Source organism: Pleurodeles waltl, chromosome 6 (genome assembly GCF_031143425.1).
Source record: "Pleurodeles waltl isolate 20211129_DDA chromosome 6, aPleWal1.hap1.20221129, whole genome shotgun sequence".
NCBI lineage: Eukaryota > Metazoa > Chordata > Amphibia > Caudata > Salamandridae > Pleurodeles > Pleurodeles waltl.
In genome coordinates, this window is record NC_090445.1 from 1,094,016,087 (window position 1) to 1,094,035,542 (window position 19,456).

Below are 19,456 nucleotides of genomic sequence, written 5' to 3' on the forward strand. Positions count from 1 at the left end.
GCTTGTGGCCACGGATTAGGCACTTCCCCTCAGATAGCCCTGCCAAGCAAACTTTCTCCTGGGGAAGCCTTAGTAGTTTCGTCGATTTATGTTCTCATTGATTTAAGGGCATGGCATGAGATTGTTGACCTGAGGGAAGGTAAGCAACAAAACAGTGACCATTTTTCCATTATGGTGAATTGGGATAGGCTGCCCTTTAGAAGCAGTAAGGGGGGGTTGAGTGAGCAGGATGTCATGCTTCCGGTAGCTGTGTCTAGCAACCAGTGCACTATTAAATGGGACAACTTTGTGAAGTTAGATGACCAAGTAGCAAAAGCTCATTGTTTTGCCACCAGCCAGCTGGCTGAACTAACATCCAGAGGTTATGGTCCCGATCAAATAGTATCTAAACACGAAAAGTATTTTCTCTGCTTGAAGTCATTTGTCAAGGAAGCAAAAGGAAGAAAGCAGTTGAGTTCAGGGAAGGTTAATAAATGGTTTGATACCCTCCCATAACACTGAAAGGCACTACATCGATGAGGGTCGGTGCAGACCCCCCCCCCCTCCCCTAACTAATTGGTGTGTGGCATCATCAGGGTTATTCTAACAAGGCGGCGTATAACTTCCATCTATATTGTGTTGCCTGGGACATTGGGTCTGACCACTGTTAGGTGCCCGTTGGCGCCTTGTTAAATGTATGTAGCATTGTCTTATTTTTCTGCAAAATCAATAAAAAATTATTTATAAAAAATAAATAAATGGTTTGATAGTAGTTGCAGGAAAGCGAAGAATAGCCTCTTGGAGGCAATTAAACAGAAGAATAGACCTATGATAGCTCAGCCTAGGTGAGTCTATGCAGATGTCATTAAAGCTAACAAGGCAAAATGGGAAAAGGCCACATGGAATGAACTATTAATAGCTTCAAACGAAAATGATCGTGTTTTTAGCTCCTGGTATCCCAAAATGCGTGAGATGAGAACTTCAGACCAGATTGCTATATTCCATCTGAAGATTGGGTTCTCTACATCACCACTTTATATCGAGTAGAGCCTGTACAATCATAAGCTTTGTGACACATGTGCTCTGTGATAAAGGGAGGGAGGCTGTAACTAATGCTGCATTTACTTTAGAGGAAACTGAGGCCGCTATTATGGCACAGAAACCAAGGAAAGCCACAGGACTAGATAAGATCCTTGTAGACTTGTACAAATCTGATTTGAAGACATGGAGTCCCTACATAAATCGTGTATCCAATGCTGTACTGTCAGGAAGTCCCCTTCCCCGCTCCTGGAAAGGTGCAATTATAGTACCCATTTATAAAAAGAGAGAGGTTGGTTCCGGGCAATTATAGATCTATTAGCCTGATAGATGTTTTTCAGAAAATATTTTGCCACCAAGTATTAGTTGGACTTTGGGACTGGATTTTGGAAGGAGATGTGTTGTTCCACTTGCAGGATTCCGACAAAAGGCCAGCACAGTGGACCAAATCATTCGGTTTCTCACTATCAAGTGGAAATCTGCTTATTTGGATGCTTGGAAACTGTTTCCTTTGTAGACCTCAAGTCTGCATTTTATTTAGTCCATTGTGTTAAACTATGGGAGACCCTGGCCCAACTTGGAGTCCTGAGAGCGCCAATAGGCCTGACAAAGGAACTGTATTTTGGAGATTTTGCAAGAGTCAGTTCCCCATCCATACCCCATCTAACAAATTAAATTCCAATCCAAAAATGCACTTCTCAAGGGTGTGTTTTGGCACCCACCCACTTTCTTTTATATATTAACGCCTCTGTTCCCGATTTGTACGATTGTGAAAATGATTCTCTATAAATAGATGAGCCCAAAACACCATGTTTACTATTTGCCGATGACAACTTTATTATCCAAAACAGCGTCTGGTTTAGCCAAGCTTTTGGAGAACTGTTTGGTATTCTGCGGAAAATACAGCCTTCAAATAAATAGCACTAAAATTAAATTTATGGTGTTTGGAGACACCAAACAAAGTGAGAAAATCTATATTTTTGGATAGCGAGGTCCTTGAAAAGAGTTCCTTAGTTTGATTACTTGGGTATTTGATTAGAGGACTCCCCAAGTTCGACAGGCTGAGTAGCAAAGTGTACCCTGTCCTTAAAACAGAGGGTTGGGGGGATTTTAAGGTTTGGAGAAGAGTACTCGCCTTCCCTATTACCCCCCACTTGAACATTTATAAAGTCAAGCTCAAGGGGCAGCATTGTATGGTGCTGAGCTTTGAGGGCATCGCAAATTGGAAGCTTTGGAAAAAGCTGAGAATCTTGTTTTTAAAAATGGTATTAAAGGTTCTGCTGAGTCCTCCGACTCTCCCCATTCACTTGGACCTAATCTAACATCAATAGCGGATATTGCTGCCATTACAGTATTGGATAATGGTGTGGTCTAGAGACGAATTACAGGGTATGGCTCAGTGGCTTATGTGAAGGCTCTTGTGCTGATACAATTCCTTGGTGCCTTTTATGTGAAGAACTGTTTTTCAAGTTAGGTTTGGGCTCTTATTGGTCAGACCCTCCACATGTTCCCAGCAATGCATAGAGTCTGAAGATCACCTATTGGGCCAGTTTCCAAAGGGAGGATTTAACAACTGTGTCTTTGGGCAGTTGGACAGGTAGGTTTTTGACTATCAAATGTTCTTATGAATTCGAACTCTTGTTAAATGTTGTCCTGTAGCTTTTTGTACGTGCACTTTACATCCGATTTAGAATAGGATTTTTACTAGTGCGTGACCTCACTTGCAGATGGAAACAGAACCTTGGAACACCAGATTTGTGTCCCATGGAATGTGCGACCCAAGACCATATTGAGCATGTCTTGTTTTTTGCACTGCTTATAGGGAAGACGAGGGCGCTCTGGATTAGACCCCTCTGCAAACTGCTGGATCTTAATAACAGTTGTTCCGCCCTGTGGGTATGCAAAACCAGCACTTAGAAACCTTGCTACAGTGGATACAACAGGGCTATAACAGCTTTTTGGCATATTAGGATGAAGACATTACTTCAATGATGTCCGTTTAGTGTGAATTTGTTTTATATTTTTAATCTTTTAATCAGTTTTACATGTTTTTATTTCTATATTTTATCATATGAATGCTTTTATTTATTTATTGTGATAGTACCTTTTATTATTCTAAAGTATCCAAATAAAGGAAGATGATGGTGATGTTTACTGAGCCTCAGCTGCGGTATTGCCCTGTTTCAGGGTTAAACTTGGGAGTATTACGTTCACTCCAGGAAAATAGCGTTAAATACCTTCCACTGGCAAACGTCTGCACACTGGAAATCCTGTTGTAAATAATATAATGACTTAAATCCGCTCAATTTGATAGGGGTGACCTGAAAGAAATCTTTAGATGCATCAGAAGTAGAAAACTAGTAAAGGGATGTGGTTATTTTATTTCTTATATATATATATATATATATATATATATATATTTTAAAAAAAAGAAAATTGGGGGGGGGGGGGAGTTACAAGATGCACTTTGATGGAGAGACTAAGGAACGGGCAGGGGGCCCAAGAATACATTAAGATATATTAAAATATCTCTGAGATGAAGCACATTTACCAAAATTTTAACAAAACTTTTCTTGACAAAGTTAATAATCAGTTATGGGCAGTACATTTCATTTTGTATTTTTTTCCATGTTGTATTACTTTCCTGACCATTTTAATACTCGTTTTACAATAGGTCATTGAGGCGAGTCTTCAGGCTGTTACTTAGTTCTTCGTTAAGAAACATTTGTGAAAATGTGATGACCGTAAATTAGTTAATAAAATCCTCGTACACATGAGGAAACGTAATCGTAATCCTGTAGGAAAGAGTCAACAGGAGATTGGACTGGTTCTAGTATGATGAAATAGGCAGCACCATCGGCACAAGTGCATCTTGTGGCTCTTGACTATCTTCATAATGACATGTATCAAGTCAGGCCTCTCCTCCACTATAACTAGAAGTCGCTCTAGTAAAAAACACAACTAGCTAATTAAAACCTCTCTCTCTCTCTCTCTCTCTCTCTCTCTTATTTCCTATACCGGTTGTTGTGTATTGTAAGAAGAGTGCATTAGTATCAAGTACTATTTGTCGATTTGCATTAGTGTACAGTTTTTCATTTCCACTAAATGCATAGGCTGTAAGTCTGCAACATGTTACTGCAATGGTTTGTCTATCTGTGTGTTTCTTCGTTATTGTAGGGTGAATGCAGTTGGTAAAATGTTTGTAATGTGTTTTTTGTTTTTTAACATCTTTTTAGGGCAACCGTGATGAAAGCACAACTGTTGATATGTCGTTGGTGAAACGAGATGTCCAGGTTAGTGAGACCAGATGTCTGTTGCAGATGTGTCTGTGGAAGTTATATATACACGTATCATTACTGTAGACCTGATTTAGATCCTGGTGGAGAGGGTTACTTTGTCACAAACATGACTGATATGTCGCCCATCATATTACGATCCCATAATATCCTATGGAGTTTGCAATAAGGCAGACAGGATATCCGCCACATTTGTTATGGAGTATTCCCATCACCAGAGTCTAAATCAGGCTCTATATCTTTATTAAACTGTATTAATTTTTGGCAGCCCTCAAACCGCCTCGGGATACTATGTTTAAAGATGTTTGCTGGCAATGGGTCCACTGCTGTACTGTACTGTGATGCCCCAAGCCTTATTAGTAGGGGTGTGGGAAATATTCCGCTCTGACCGCATAATTGGTGGAATTTTGGCGACTCTATTACTTTTGAAACGCAGAGTTGTGGCCAAATTCTGCCAATCGCCATGTGGTATTCTTTTTTTTTTTTCTTGTACACAGCTCCAGAATCGTAAGTTTGTGAATGAGATTTGGCATCCCCTTGTGCAATTTCTGGTTGCTAGGAGGACATCAGCAAGGTTTTTCGAATGGCAGTAGTCGTAACTGTTTGCGGTCAGAAGCCTGCCACTCGAGTAGAAAAATCTACTTGAACGGCAGCCAAATCACCTTGAGTAGCTGTGCACTTTGCCATGCCACATGGGGCAATTAGCATTGTTTTTTTTTTTTTTTTTTTTTCAGCACAACACTCTCCCGGTGCTAAATCACCGTTAAGCAGAGCAACATGCCTATTTCCGCCCATTTGTCTAACTTTGTGGAATATAGCAGAGTCTTTATGTAATCGGTTGAGTCAAATTTCATGAGTTCTGCCCCCCTACTTATTAGATTGATGTTTGCTACATTTTTTTAACATGACTGAATTTATTAGATGAACAAAATGTAAACAATGTATCAGTTAGGAGGTACTTTGATAGTCTTTTTCATTTGCATCCTCCTATTAACTGTCCTTCTGCACAATGAGGCCTTTGTTTAGTCCTCCCATGTCAGTGAACTAATGGTTAGAACCTGTTGTATCTTGTGACTTAACTCCTTAGCCTCCGTGTACATGGCTAGTTTGAAGGCAGTTTGAAATGTTCTAGTCCTATAATCCTATTCAGTTTTCCAAATAACAAAATGGTACTGAGACAACTGAACTAAGGATTTATTTTTCTGGATTACCACCAAAGATCTAATTCATCCTATCCTAATGAAGCTACTCACAATCTGAATATTCACAGAGCCATGAAGTACCGCTGAAACAAATAACTACCATTAGGAAGTCTGATCATCTTTACCAGTTCTGACTGTCTTAGGGATGCATAGGATGCTATCCCGAGGTGGATAGTCTTGTGCATCACCCAAGCTTACAACATAAGGAGACCCATCGTCCTATGCAACTTCATGCTTGTACCATCAGAGCTAATGCATCACTGTTGGTTTAGCAAAAGAGATTTGTGGGGTTGCTACCTTGGCTAGCTTGCTTGCCTTTGTAAGTCATATATGCTTTGGCCACGCAATATGCATGTGTACCAGCCTAGGAGCGTGTTAGGATCTGGTGCAGCCCTTCAGACGCCCATCAACACTAAGAACATTCGCCCCCAAATCACTGCACTTCAAGCATTAATCCAACCCGGGAGTGTACCTATTCTCACTTCTTTTAGCACACTGTTGGAAGCTGATTTAGTCTCTCAATGCACTAAAACCCTCAGGACACTTGAAACATCTTCCTGGGCTGTCGATGGCACTGCAAACACACACCAGAAGCACAATGTGCCCAATATAAATACTCAAAACCCAAAAGAACTTTACTGTCTGGGTACTAGATTTGGAGATGTTGACCAGGACATTCTGTTAGTTATTTGCTTGAAGACTAGACTGGCTTTGCTACCTACCTGCTCCCAATTTCACATCCAGCATCTTTGGAACTTTAAGTCCCCAGTCTGTTCCGAAGCAGCGGCAATAGGACTGCAGTAGAAGTAAAAGCACTTTCAGTCCTTGCTCTCTACTCATTCATAAGCCTCTAGTCATCTCCCCCGTGTAGCATGGACAATGCTCCAACCATGCATGGCAGAATTTTTTTTATGAGAAAAAGGGTTTAGATAGTTAGTAGCACGTAAGTGGGACTGGGCCTGTGCGTACACGAAACGTTCAAGGGGTAGTATAAACACAAAATGTAAAGGATTAGCAGTTTTACAGGCTTTGCAGTCCTGCCCATATTCCAGGCTTCCAAACTAGTAGCAAAGAATGCGCACCTGCTGCTATAAACTTGGGTGGGGGTGTATGGGTGCAGAGGGGTGGCGCTGTTGATTTTGACAGTCTGTAGTTGTGTTTACACGTATGGACTTGGAGGTGTATATATTTATTTTCGCCTCAGTTGTGCTTTCAGTGGGAGTATCTTCATGATTTCTGATAATGTCTGTGTTTTTCGTATTGCATTTCATCGTTTTTTTTTCGTACTTTTCTCGATGTTCGGGAAAGTAGTGGTGAATAAAAGATGTAATGTGTTGGTTACAAACCCATTTATTTTTAAAGCTTGCTGTGTTGGTTACAAACCCATTTATTTTTAAAGCTTGCTGATGGAGAAAAAGGATAATATATGTTCGATGGCATATGTTGCTGCAGATACACATGTTTGGCACAGTCCGCTGCCTGGTGTTGGGCTCGGAGTATTACAAGTTGTTTTTCTTCGAAGAAGTCTTTTTGGTCACGGGACCGAAGGACTCCTCCCTCTTTGGCTCCATTGCGCATGGGCGTCGACTCCATCTTAGATTGTTTTTTTTCCGCTGTCGGGTTCGGACGTATTCCTTTTCGCTCCGTGTTTCGGTTCGGAAAGTTAGTCAGAATCTCGGAAGAAAGCGTCGGTATTGTTCCGTTCGGTATCGGGATAGTTAGGTACATCGACACCGATCATCGGAAGACTTTGGGGCAGTTTCGATCCCCCATCGGGGCCTGGTCGGCCCGACCGCGTGCGACATCGAAGCCGATGGAACGGACCCCGTTTCGTTTCTGCCCAAAATGTCACAGTAAGTATCCTTATACAGATCAGCACTTGGTCTGTAACTTGTGCTTGTCCCCCGAGCACAAGGAGGATACCTGTGAAGCCTGTCGAGCCTTCCGGTCCAGAAAAACACTCCGGGACCGAAGAGCCAGGCGTCAACAAATGGCGTCCACGTCGACAAAACAACGTTTCGACGAGGAAGAGGAAACATTCTCGGTTCCGGAATCAGAATCCGGAGACTCCGACGTCGAACAACAGCAACAAACCGTGAGTAAGACGTCGAAAAGTAAATCCATCGACAAACCGAAAGCCCAGGGGACGCCACTGCCAACAGGCCATGGCTCGACCCATAAAACAGGCGACCCGTCGAAGGCGCCGAAAAAGGGCACGCCCATAGCGAAGACACCCGACTCCGGTCGAGGGACCGCCATGGAGCAACCTCGGAGCCGAGAAAGCGGCTCCGAGAGACAAAAACAAGATACCGGCACCGAAAGACATCGGCACCGAGAATCCGTGCCGAAAGGAACAAAAATTCTGTCGGTGCCGAAACCGAAAAAACATTCTCTCTCGGCGCCGAAAAATACCACACCTTCATCCTACTCAGAGGAACAAGGACTAAGTGGCCAAATGCACAAATTTGGACAAGAGCTCCAAAGTGTAGAATCGGACTACACACAAAAGAGACTGTGCATCCAGCAAGATACAGGGAAGATATCAACCCTTCCCCCAATCAGGAGGAAAAGAAAGATCGGACTTCCAAAGGATGACACACAACCACAAGCCAAAGTGGTTAAAAAAGTCACGCCTCCGCCCTCTCCTCCACAGGCATCGCCGGCACAAACACCGCCACAAATGCACTCACCAGCGCAAACTACCATAAGTCATGACGATCAGGATCAAGACGCTTGGGACCTGTATGACACCCCAGTGCCGGACAATGATCCCGAGTCATACCCCACAAAGCCGTCACCGCCAGAGGACAGTACCTCATACTCGCAACTGGTGGCTAGGGCTGCAGACTTCCACAATGTCCAACTGCATTCCGATCCTATAGAGGATGATTTTTTATTTAACACCCTCTCGGCTACACATAGCCAATATCAATGTCTCCCAATGCTACCAGGGATGTTACGGCACGCAAAACAAATTTTTGAGGAGCCCGTAAAATCAAGAGCCATCACCCCAAGGGTGGATAAGAAATACAAACCACCACCCACAGACCCAGTGTTTATTACTTCACAGTTACCACCCGACTCTGTGGTAGTAGGGGCAGCTCGCAAAAGAGCAAATTCACATACATCTGGCGACGCCCCACCTCCGGACAAAGAAAGCAGAAAATTTGACGCGGCAGGGAAAAGAGTGGCGTCACAGGCAGCCAACCAGTGGCGCATCGCAAATTCACAAGCGCTGCTGGCCAGATATGACCGCGCACACTGGGACGAGATGCAACTTCTCGTAGACCATCTTCCCCAGGAATACCAAAAAAGTGCGCAGCAAATAGTGGAAGAGGGACAAACGATCTCAAACAATCAAATCCGCTCTTCACTAGACGCAGCCGATACTGCAGCAAGAACAGTCAACACTGCTGTCACCATAAGGAGACACGCTTGGCTACGCACTTCAGGCTTCAAACCTGAAATCCAGCAGGCTGTCCTTAATATGCCCTTCAACGAGAAACAACTGTTTGGCTCGGAAGTGGATACAGCCATTGAAAAACTTAAAAAGGACACAGACACGGCCAAAGCCATGGGCGCACTCTACTCCCCGCAGAGCAGAGGCTCTTTCAGAAAAACTCCATTTAGAGGGGGGTTTCGTGGCCAACCCACAGACACCACCAGCCAACAATCAAGAACCACACCATATCAGGGTTCCTTCCAAAGGGGTGGTTTCAGGGGATATCGGGGGGGTCAATTCCCAAGGAGTAGGGGAAGATTCCAGACTCCAAAAACACCTCCACCTAAACAGTGACTTTCAAGTCACGCAACCCCTTCACTCAACACCAGTGGGGGGAAGACTAAGCCAATTCTACCAAGCTTGGCAACAGATTACAACAGACAATTGGGTATTAGCAATAATCCAACATGGCTATTGCATAGAATTCCACAACTTCCCACCAAACATCCCCCCCAAAACACGCAAAATGTCACAACATCATTTAGAACTTTTAGGACTAGAAGTTCAAGCACTACTGCAAAAGGATGCAATAGAATTAGTACCAGTACAACAAAAAAACACAGGAGTTTACTCCCTGTACTTTCTAATTCCAAAAAGAGACGAAACATTAAGACCAATATTAGATCTCAGGACACTAAATACCTACATCATATCGGACCATTTTCACATGGTCACACTACAAGACATCATTCCACTGCTCAAACAGCAAGATTACATGACCACATTAGACCTAAAGGATGCGTACTTTCATATACCAATACACCCTTCTCACAGAAAGTACCTACGGTTCGTATTCAAAGGAATACATTACCAATTCAAGGTGTTGCCATTCGGAATAACAACTGCACCAAGAGTGTTCACAAAATGTCTAGCAGTAGTAGCAGCACACATCAGGAGACAACAGATACATGTGTTCCCTTACCTAGACGACTGGCTAATCAAAACCAACACAGTAAAAAAATGCGCAAACGACACCACCTTTGTCATACAAACCCTTCACAAACTGGGGTTTTCCATCAACTACACAAAATCACACCTAGAACCGTGTCAAACACAACAATATCTAGGAGCAACCATCAACACATCAAAAGGAATTGCCACTCCAAGTCCACAAAGAGTGCAAGCATTCCACAAGCTAATAAGTGCTATGTTCCCAAACCAAAACATACAAGCAAAACTTGTGCTAAAACTTCTAGGCATGATGTCATCATGCATAGCCATTGTCCCAAACGCAAGACTACACATGCGACCCTTACAACAGTGTCTAGCATCACAATGGTCACAGGCACAGGGTCAACTTCAAAATCTGGTGTTGGTAGACCGCCAAACATACCTCTCGCTTCTATGGTGGAACAGCAAAAATTTAAACAAAGGGCGGACATTTCAGGACCCAGTGCCTCAATACGTTATAACAACAGATGCTTCCATGACAGGGTGGGGAGCACACCTCAATCACCACAGCATTCAAGGACAATGGGATATACACGAAACAAAACTTCATATCAATTACCTAGAACTGTTGGCAGTATTTCTAGCGTTAAAAGCCTTCCAACCCATCATAACACACAAATACATTCTTGTCAAAACAGACAACATGACAACAATGTATTATCTAAACAAACAAGGAGGAACACACTCAACACAATTGTGCCTCCTAACACAAAAAATTTGGCAGTGGGCGATTCACAACAACATTCGCCTAATAGCACAATTTATTCCAGGAATACAAAACCAACTAGCAGACAACCTTTCGCGAGACCACCAACAAGTCCACGAATGGGAAATTCACCCCCAAGTTCTGAACAAGTACTTTCAAATTTGGGGAACACCCCAGATAGATTTGTTCGCAACAAGAGAAAACTCAAAATGCCAAAACTTCGCATCCAGGTACCCACACCGCGAATCACAAGGCAATGCTCTATGGATGAATTGGTCAGGGATATTTGCGTACGCTTTTCCCCCTCTCCCTCTCCTTCCATATCTAGTAAACAAGTTGAGTCAAAACCAACTCAAACTCATACTGATAGCACCCACATGGGCAAGACAACCTTGGTATACAACTCTACTAGACCTTTCACTAGTACCGCATGTCAAACTACCCAACAGGCCAGATCTGTTAACACAACACAAACAACAGATCAGACATCCAAACCCAGCATCATTGAATCTGGCAATTTGGCTCCTGAAATCCTAGAATTTGGACACTTGGACCTCACACAAGAATGCATGGAGGTCATAAAACAAGCTAGAAAACCTTCCACTAGACACTGCTATGCATCTAAGTGGAAAAGATTTGTTTACTACTGCCATGCCAATCAAATACAACCAGTACATGCCTCTACTAAAGACATAGTAGGATACTTACTACATTTGCAAAAAGCGAATCTCGCTTTTTCATCTATAAAAATACACCTCGCAGCTATATCTGCTTACCTACAAACTACTCATTCATCGTCTCTATTTAGAATACCAGTTATTAAAGCATTCATGGAAGGGCTAAAAAGAATTATACCACCAAGAACACCACCAGTTCCTTCATGGAACCTTAACATCGTCTTAACAAGACTCATGGGTCCCCCTTTCGAACCCATGCATTCCTGTGAAATGCAATATCTAACCTGGAAGGTCGCATTTCTCATTGCAATCACATCCCTCAGAAGAGTAAGTGAAATACAGGCATTTACCATACAAGAACCATTTATTCAAATACACAACAATAAAATAGTTCTAAGAACAAATCCTAAATTTCTGCCAAAAGTAATCTCACCATTCCATTTAAATCAAACAGTAGAATTGCCAGTGTTCTTCCCACAACCAAATTCTGTGGCTGAAAGGGCACTACATACATTGGACATCAAAAGAGCACTAATGTATTACATTGACAGAACAAAGCTAATCAGGAAAACAAAACAACTGTTCATAGCTTTTCAAAAACCACACATAGGAAATCCAATCTCTAAACAAGGCATTGCTAGATGGATAGTCAGGTGCATTCAAACATGCTATCTTAAAGCCAAAAGAGAATTGCCTATTACACCAAAGGCACACTCAACCAGAAAGAAGGGTGCTACAATGGCCTTTCTAGGAAACATTCCTATGAGCGAAATATGTAAGGCTGCAACCTGGTCTACGCCTCATACGTTTACTAAACACTACTGTGTAGACGTACTAAATGCACAACAAGCTACAGTGGGCCAAGCTGTACTAAGAACATTATTCCAAACTACTTCAACTCCTACAGGCTAAACCACCGCTTTTAGGGGAGGTAACTGCTTTACAGTCTATGCCAAACATGTGTATCTGCAGCAACATATGCCATCGAACTGAAAATGTCACTTACCCAGTGTACATCTGTTCGTGGCATTAGTCGCTGCAGATTCACATGTACCCTCCCACCTCCCCGGGAAGCCTGTAGCCGTTTAGAAGTAGATCATAAATCTTAAACATCTGAACATTTGTAAATAATTTTTAGAAACTCTTATCATACATACATATTCACTCCATTGCATGGGCACTATTTATACCAAACAACTCCATCCTCACCCTCTGCGGGGAAAACAATCTAAGATGGAGTCGACGCCCATGCGCAATGGAGCCAAAGAGGGAGGAGTCCTTCGGTCCCGTGACCAAAAAGACTTCTTCGAAGAAAAACAACTTGTAATACTCCGAGCCCAACACCAGGCAGCGGACTGTGCCAAACATGTGAATCTGCAGCGACTAATGCCACGAACAGATGTACACTGGGTAAGTGACATTTTCATTTCTTGGGAGCCTGGTAGCTGTTTTCTCATTTGCCGGAATGCCGGGTTAATGCAGCTGCAGAGGGTGTTTGAGTGGAAATGGCAGGTTTCAACCAGCCACTCTGAGCAGGAAAGCACTTATCATACCAAGCAGGTCTAACCTGTTTTTCAAGGCCATATTTGCATAGTTGGTAGCCTTTTCTTAACTTGCCATTTAAGTCTCCCAAACCGGAATTAAAAAAAAAAATAAAGTATACCACCTTTAAGCAGCACGCCTAGACAATACAAATCGCTTTGACCTTTGGGGCTAGCTCTTTTGTTTTTGGGCGGGGCGGAGGTGGAGGGGGGGCGGCGGGGGTGTAAAGTTATGCAAAACATTGTTTGGTGCGAAATTAAAGGCATACTCAGCTTTTTCCTGTTCCTAAGCAAATGCACACACAGGTGCTGACGTTGAGGTGTCAGTAGCCCCAATTCTATAATCTCAAATCCTCTACCCCAACTGGTACTTTCACTGCAACAGTGAGCATCAGATGCCTATATCTAAAACATTCAAGATTTTGTTAAAAAAAAAAAAAAAAAGATTGAAAGTTGGAGAATAGTGTTGTAGTGAAGTTGAGCGAGAGGAGAGGGTCAGAGGATGCAATTCAACTGCTTCTCTACCAAGACTTACAAGCTAAATAAGATGGCTCTATCTTTTATCCTGGTTCTGTCATCATCCCTTAGGTCCCAACCATTAGGGTGAGCATGTTTCTACAAACGTATTCAGAATCTGGGCTATGATACAACATTGGTACCCACAGGGGATTTAGTAGTACAGGTAGAGTCAACCATGCAATAATGCATGCTCTGCAATGATGTACTAATTGTCTAATTTGCACTTTATAAGTGCTAAATACCAACAGCAATTATGCCTGGATAATGTGAGGTGGGAAGTACTGTAATTGCATATGCTTTAATCTTTTAACATTTTTCCAAGGGGCTTGAAAGTTTCACTAAGGATGGCCTGCTGATCATTCTCCTGGTTGGTCGGGTGGATACAGAGCTCCCTTAGGAAGAATGGGAGTGTAGCCATCCCCATACAAAGTGAATTTCTAAAACAATTATCTGAAATCCATGATAAAGACCGGTTCCTTGTGACAACTTTAAGTGCCAAATTCAGAGCACATTGGCAGTTCGAGGTCCTGTGGGATAGCCTCACAGCGTAAGATTGCCTAAATGGTGATTCAGGCAATCTTAACTCGGATAAAGTAGCCAGTTTGACCTTATGACCTCTTTCGTCCTATGTGGGGAAGGAATGTCCGCTCCATGAGGGAAACATGCAAAACCCTTCAACAGTCGCAAACGTTAAAGCACTAATCGATATCCTAGATTTTAAAACCTTCTTCACCCAGAGGCAAGTTTTGACTTCTTGGCAGAGGTTGTGGATGCATCTCTGATGGGTATCTTTCAGCTTTTAGTCTCGTGACTCATCATGTAGTCTTGATAACTGGATAGCATGGGGAGCTTCCATCCAGAGGCACATCTGTCTTCCTGCGTTTTGTTAGTGCCTTATCGGCAGGGTTTGGACATGTAGATTATTAGGTTTTCACCCTCTTTTATAGCCGGTGGTCTGCTACAGTGCAGGATTATTTTACTATTTTTACTTCTTTGTCCTCTGGATGACCTTGGAAGGCTGATGAAGTCCGTTGTGTGCCTAGGATACCCTTCTGACATTCTGCTCTCTTTCCCCAATATATCAGATTCTCCTGCTTGTGTTTCTGGCTGATGTAAAGCGATTCTTTTATTTTTCTTAGAATAAGAATTATTTTCTCTCTTGATACACTGTTTTCTAGATTCAGGGAAGACTTGGTTTACCTAATTACACTACTCCTACTTTTCTCTGGTGGCTTTTTTTTTTTTTTTTTAAATACTTTGAACTTGCCAATATTCCTCCTAACAGGAACTGAGAAGTTGTTTAGTTGAAAACTGCATATTGAATACAATGATTAAGTGACCCTGATTTTTTTTAAATCTGCGCTTCCCTATACTTTTTTGGTAGTCTCACTCTAATAATTTTGCTTCAAATACGAAAAGCTGTGGCTGGCCTTTCCATTTCTTCATTTTCCCATCTTTTTTTCTAGCATTTGGTTTGCCTATTTTCTTTCATCTCTAGACGTACATGTTAGAAAAAGCTCTTGCAATGACTAAAGTTGGCTTCCCCCTTCGGTTTGTGTTAGTAATGTGTTAGTAGTTAGTCTGTGTACCTACCTTTATCTTCTTGGATTTTCCCTGTTGCACATACGAGCAAGGATGTAAAGTGGATTTGGGTTTCTCTTTCAGGTTAGACTGATCTTGCTGTGAACATTTCTCTTCTTTGCACCAAGGGTCATGTGACTATTCCTTAGTACCTTTACCATCAATGGAGTTTAGCAGTTGACACATGTTTATCCTGATTTGCATTTAGACCTACTAGTTCTATGGTGTGGCATTCACGGTTGTCCATTCACTTTGTGATATTCTCCTTTGAACAGCATAAACTACTTGCATCTTCTTAGTTCATTGTCGACACCTGGAAGGCTTGTTGCATTTATGTATAAGTCCTCAAAGCTTTCAGTTGTCCTCCTACTTGTCTAAGGATTTATCACATCCTTTAGGAATGGAAGCTGCTCAGTCCTACATGAATAATAACTGAGATTGTCTCTGGATTCAGACAGATGCTTTATCTGTACTTGCCTTTTCAATTGTTTCTTCTAGTGACAAGCTTGCTTAAGCAGTGTCTCCTGAGTACTGAATGAACAAGTGATGCTGTTATACTCTGGTTACCTCCTCTAGTGTACATTTTGGTTTAACCGATGGTGCTTGGTCATAACTGCCTTCCAATGTGTAGAATTTTATACCTCCTGAACAGTCTTTAAGAATAGTAGCTTTAAGAGTATGTGCAACTTTGTTACTAAGTCATTACTGTACTGGTTTTACTCAGCATCCACCTTCTTCCTACCTATGACCCACCTACCTTCAGGGGTGGGGGCCAATATACTGCGGATCCATGCTCACACCCAAGCTTCACCTTTTGCCCTATTTATGCTGAACAAAAAGTTATCGGATGTACTCTGATCTCCTGCAGAGCCATCTCACATTTGTGAATGTGGTACGATGTACTCTACCAGTACTATTGTCACTATGGTCAGCAACTTGTTCTGCGTTTTATGACCTATTCCCCACAAAAAATGAGGTTCAGAAGAAAAGCAATGAGAATTTGCCACATTGGTTATCACTAGGTTAACTGCTTGATACAGACAGGGCGAAAAACAATGAAACCTGGCCCATATGTTGGTGTTCTACTAGTTTTCCTTTGTATTACGAGTTGAAAAGTTTTATCTCCTTCAGAGTAGAGTATGGTACCACACATTAAACCCAAAATGGAGGGTTCAGCAAAATATATCTTTGCTATATATGTTTTGAACCCACCATTTGCTAACGGAATTGGTTATAAGTAGTTGAGCATTAGTTTATTTTATTTTTATTTTTATCTTTTTCCCCCTCAACCCCTCCCTCCTTTTAATTCTTCCTTCGTCTTTGAGACAGGTTTCAATCAGTTCAGTGTTGCGAGTCATTCACGTATCTTGTTTTTGGCTACTCTGTTTACATTTGGAAGGTACAATTATTGAAAGTCCGCTTGGGTTGTATGGGACGTATTTGGGTTTAAATTGTAAAGGGCCATTACTTTTGTTGATGGTGTTCAATTGTTTGATGATTGCGTCTTCAAGAATTAATGTCCCCAAATTTCGCCCCTTTCCTTTTTTGTTCATGTTGAAAATGCAGCATTTATCCTACAAGTTCATCACATTTGTTAGCAATTTTCTTTTGTTTACTTAGGAACTGTACGCAGCAGGAGAAAACCGCCTTGGGACAGATGAGTCCAAGTTTAACGCCATCCTGTGTGCCCGAAGCAGGACCCATCTCAGAGCAGGTGAGTGGAATATGCATCTTCCATATTTGCAGTTGTGGTTAGTAAATTCCACACTTCTGTGTGCCTCTGGCAAAAACCTACCAAAACAGGACCTCCATAGGCCAGAGATGGGTCGGGTTGCACAAAAGGCATAGTGTTTATGCTGCCTATTGGGTGAGGATGTACAAGGGGTAGATCTGATTACTGTTGCATTTGAAGACTTCTGTTTTTTTATTTGGTGCTGCATCACACGCAGAGGGAAGCAGAACTTTCACACAGTTGCAATAAATGTAAGAAATGACGCATCCCTTGCCTCGTGCTTCTGATTCAGCTTTTGACCAAGATTGAGGGCTCTCCTTCCTGCCTCTGCCGTGGACATTGTCAAACTTGGTGAGCCTGTTCGAGATGCCACGGATTATTTAACAGAGCAGCTATACCCTATCCATCATGACTAAGGTTTATGTCCCTGCTTCCTTCATCCCATCTAAATAACCAAATGCCAATGAGTCTCTTGGTGTTTCTTAGTAGGTTTGAGATGCAGATAAAATCACAGGGCTGTCTGGACCTGCAAAGCTTAATAGGGATTGTTTTTTCAGTTTAAATCTCAATTTAGGATTTACAGCCTTCAAGGTGTTATGGTGAGGCATGCCCCCACACTGGAACCCGATCCTGGAATACTTTCACCTACTGTTTTAGTTCCACCTCAACACTCTGCTGTTTCTGCACCGGACCACTTACTTCTTGTTCCACTTTTGACTACTCTGGAAATGGTTTCATGGTTTCAATAACCAAGCTTGTCACATTCTGAAGGTACCAATCTGCCTGTGGTCCATCTGACTAAGACTACAATTGACTGTGCAACAGTCTGTTTTGCCCCCACAACCCCCCATTTACCACCTTCTTCTAATCTCTCACCACCTCCCGGCAAAAGTGCCTTTCATGTTTCCATAGCCCCCTTTCACATATACAATTGTTTGTTTTAAAGCGCTTGTAATGGCTGGCTTTAACAACCCGCTCAGCTATCCACATAAAATATAGTTCTGTTCTTTGCAGCATGCATATTAACCCTCTACTTTATGGCGAGTCAAAGCTGCCCTTAGACAAAACTCCTGTCTCTCTCCCTAGCAGGAACATTAATTACAATAGGTATCTTGACATTTTAATTGTTTCCTGAAGGCTGGACGCACAAGGAACTTTTCATCGGGTGCTTTTAAATCGCAAGTTTGGTAAGTTATTGGTAAACACCGCGCCCACCTGAGGTCAGCGCCCCCCAATCGAGGTCAGCACCCGGTGCGGCGCACCGCTTGCACCGCCCTAAAGCCGGCTCTGCTGCACAGTACCAGCAAGCCTTTGCCAGTCCTACCATCAAAGAACAGAGGCAGGCTCGCATGCTATTACAGTCTTAAAGGCCGTAATCATTAATAAAATTGACACTTACCATAATCCTAGAACAAACACACAATCCTGCAACAGACACTTAACTTGTGCAGAGCAGACATATAGAGCAACTGGTTGTCAAACTCTTGCAGAATAGGAGAAGTCGCAATCAGGGCACCAAATGGTTGTGCTGTTATTAAACAGTCACAACTTGCACTCTGACACTCACAATCACACAACACTTGCTGCACTCAAATCCATGACGTGTCCCAATCAAAAATAGTAAACATCAGTAAACAACACTGGCTGTTGCCTAAGAAACCTGCTGTGACAAACAAAAAATTCAAAATCTGACTACCGCCTTTCAGTGAAATGGAAATTTCATATCTGTAGCTCCCACACCACATCTGGCACTATTCTAGAATAGCTAGGCAGTCAAACACATGTCTTGACGTCTGGAGAAGAAACATACAGTCATGTACACAGCAATTGACCGTGGCACACACACGGTGCAAATATTTGGTCATACACAGCACTCCACTTATTGTCACCCACTTGTCACTTTCATTGAACAAAGTTGTGCATAGTAACTGCCAGTTTGAGTCTTAGAACAGTTATGCAGTTCCAGGTTCTACCTGACCATCATGGTCACATACATCTTTCTCGGTCACCAAAACACGCACCAGTGTCTGTCACCTACAGAATAGGGTAAGCACCGAACGTGACAAACTCACAGAAATGCAGTCTACCACTATAGCTGATTTCCGTGTACCTGTTGTTAAATCCCAGTATGAAATCCGACTGTTGCAAAAATGACTCATGGTTTCTTCCTCTTCTACAGGGAGTGCAGAATTATTAGGCAAGTTGTATTTTTGAGGATTAATTTTATTATTGAACAACAACCATGTTCTCAATGAACCCAAAAAACTCATTAATATCAAAGCTGAATATATTTGGAAGTATTTTTTAGTTTGTTTTTAGTTTTAGCTATGTTAGGGGGATATCTGTGTGTGCAGGTGACTATTACTGTGCATAATTATTAGGCAACTTAACAAAAAAAATATATACCCATTTCAATTATTTATTATTACCAGTGAAACCAATATAACATCTCAACATTCACAAATATACATTTCTGACATTCAAAAACAAAACAAAAACAAATCAGTGACCAATATAGCCACCTTTCTTTGCAAGGACACTCAAAAGCCTGCCATCCATGGATTCTGTCAGTGTTTTGATCTATTCACCATCAACATTGCGTGCAGCAGCAACCACAGCCTCCCAGACACTGTTCAGAGAGGTGTACTGTTTTCCCTCCTTGTAAATCTCACATTTGATGATGGACCACAGGTTCTCAATGGGGTTCAGATCAGGTGAACAAGGAGGCCATG

At 42.2% G+C, this 19,456-nt stretch overlaps 1 protein-coding gene across 2 annotated transcripts in view; it reads left to right on the forward strand.

Annotated features, from left to right (window-relative positions):
- Positions 1 to 19,456, forward strand: part of ANXA11 (annexin A11) — a 126,891-nt gene that overhangs the window by 95,449 nt on the left and 11,986 nt on the right. For both annotated transcript variants that reach the window (XM_069240186.1, XM_069240187.1), the window contains exons 10-11: positions 4,254 to 4,310; positions 16,613 to 16,706. In XM_069240186.1, coding sequence (XP_069096287.1) covers positions 4,254 to 4,310; positions 16,613 to 16,706 — 151 coding nt within the window. The remainder of the gene's footprint in view (positions 1 to 4,253; positions 4,311 to 16,612; positions 16,707 to 19,456) is intronic.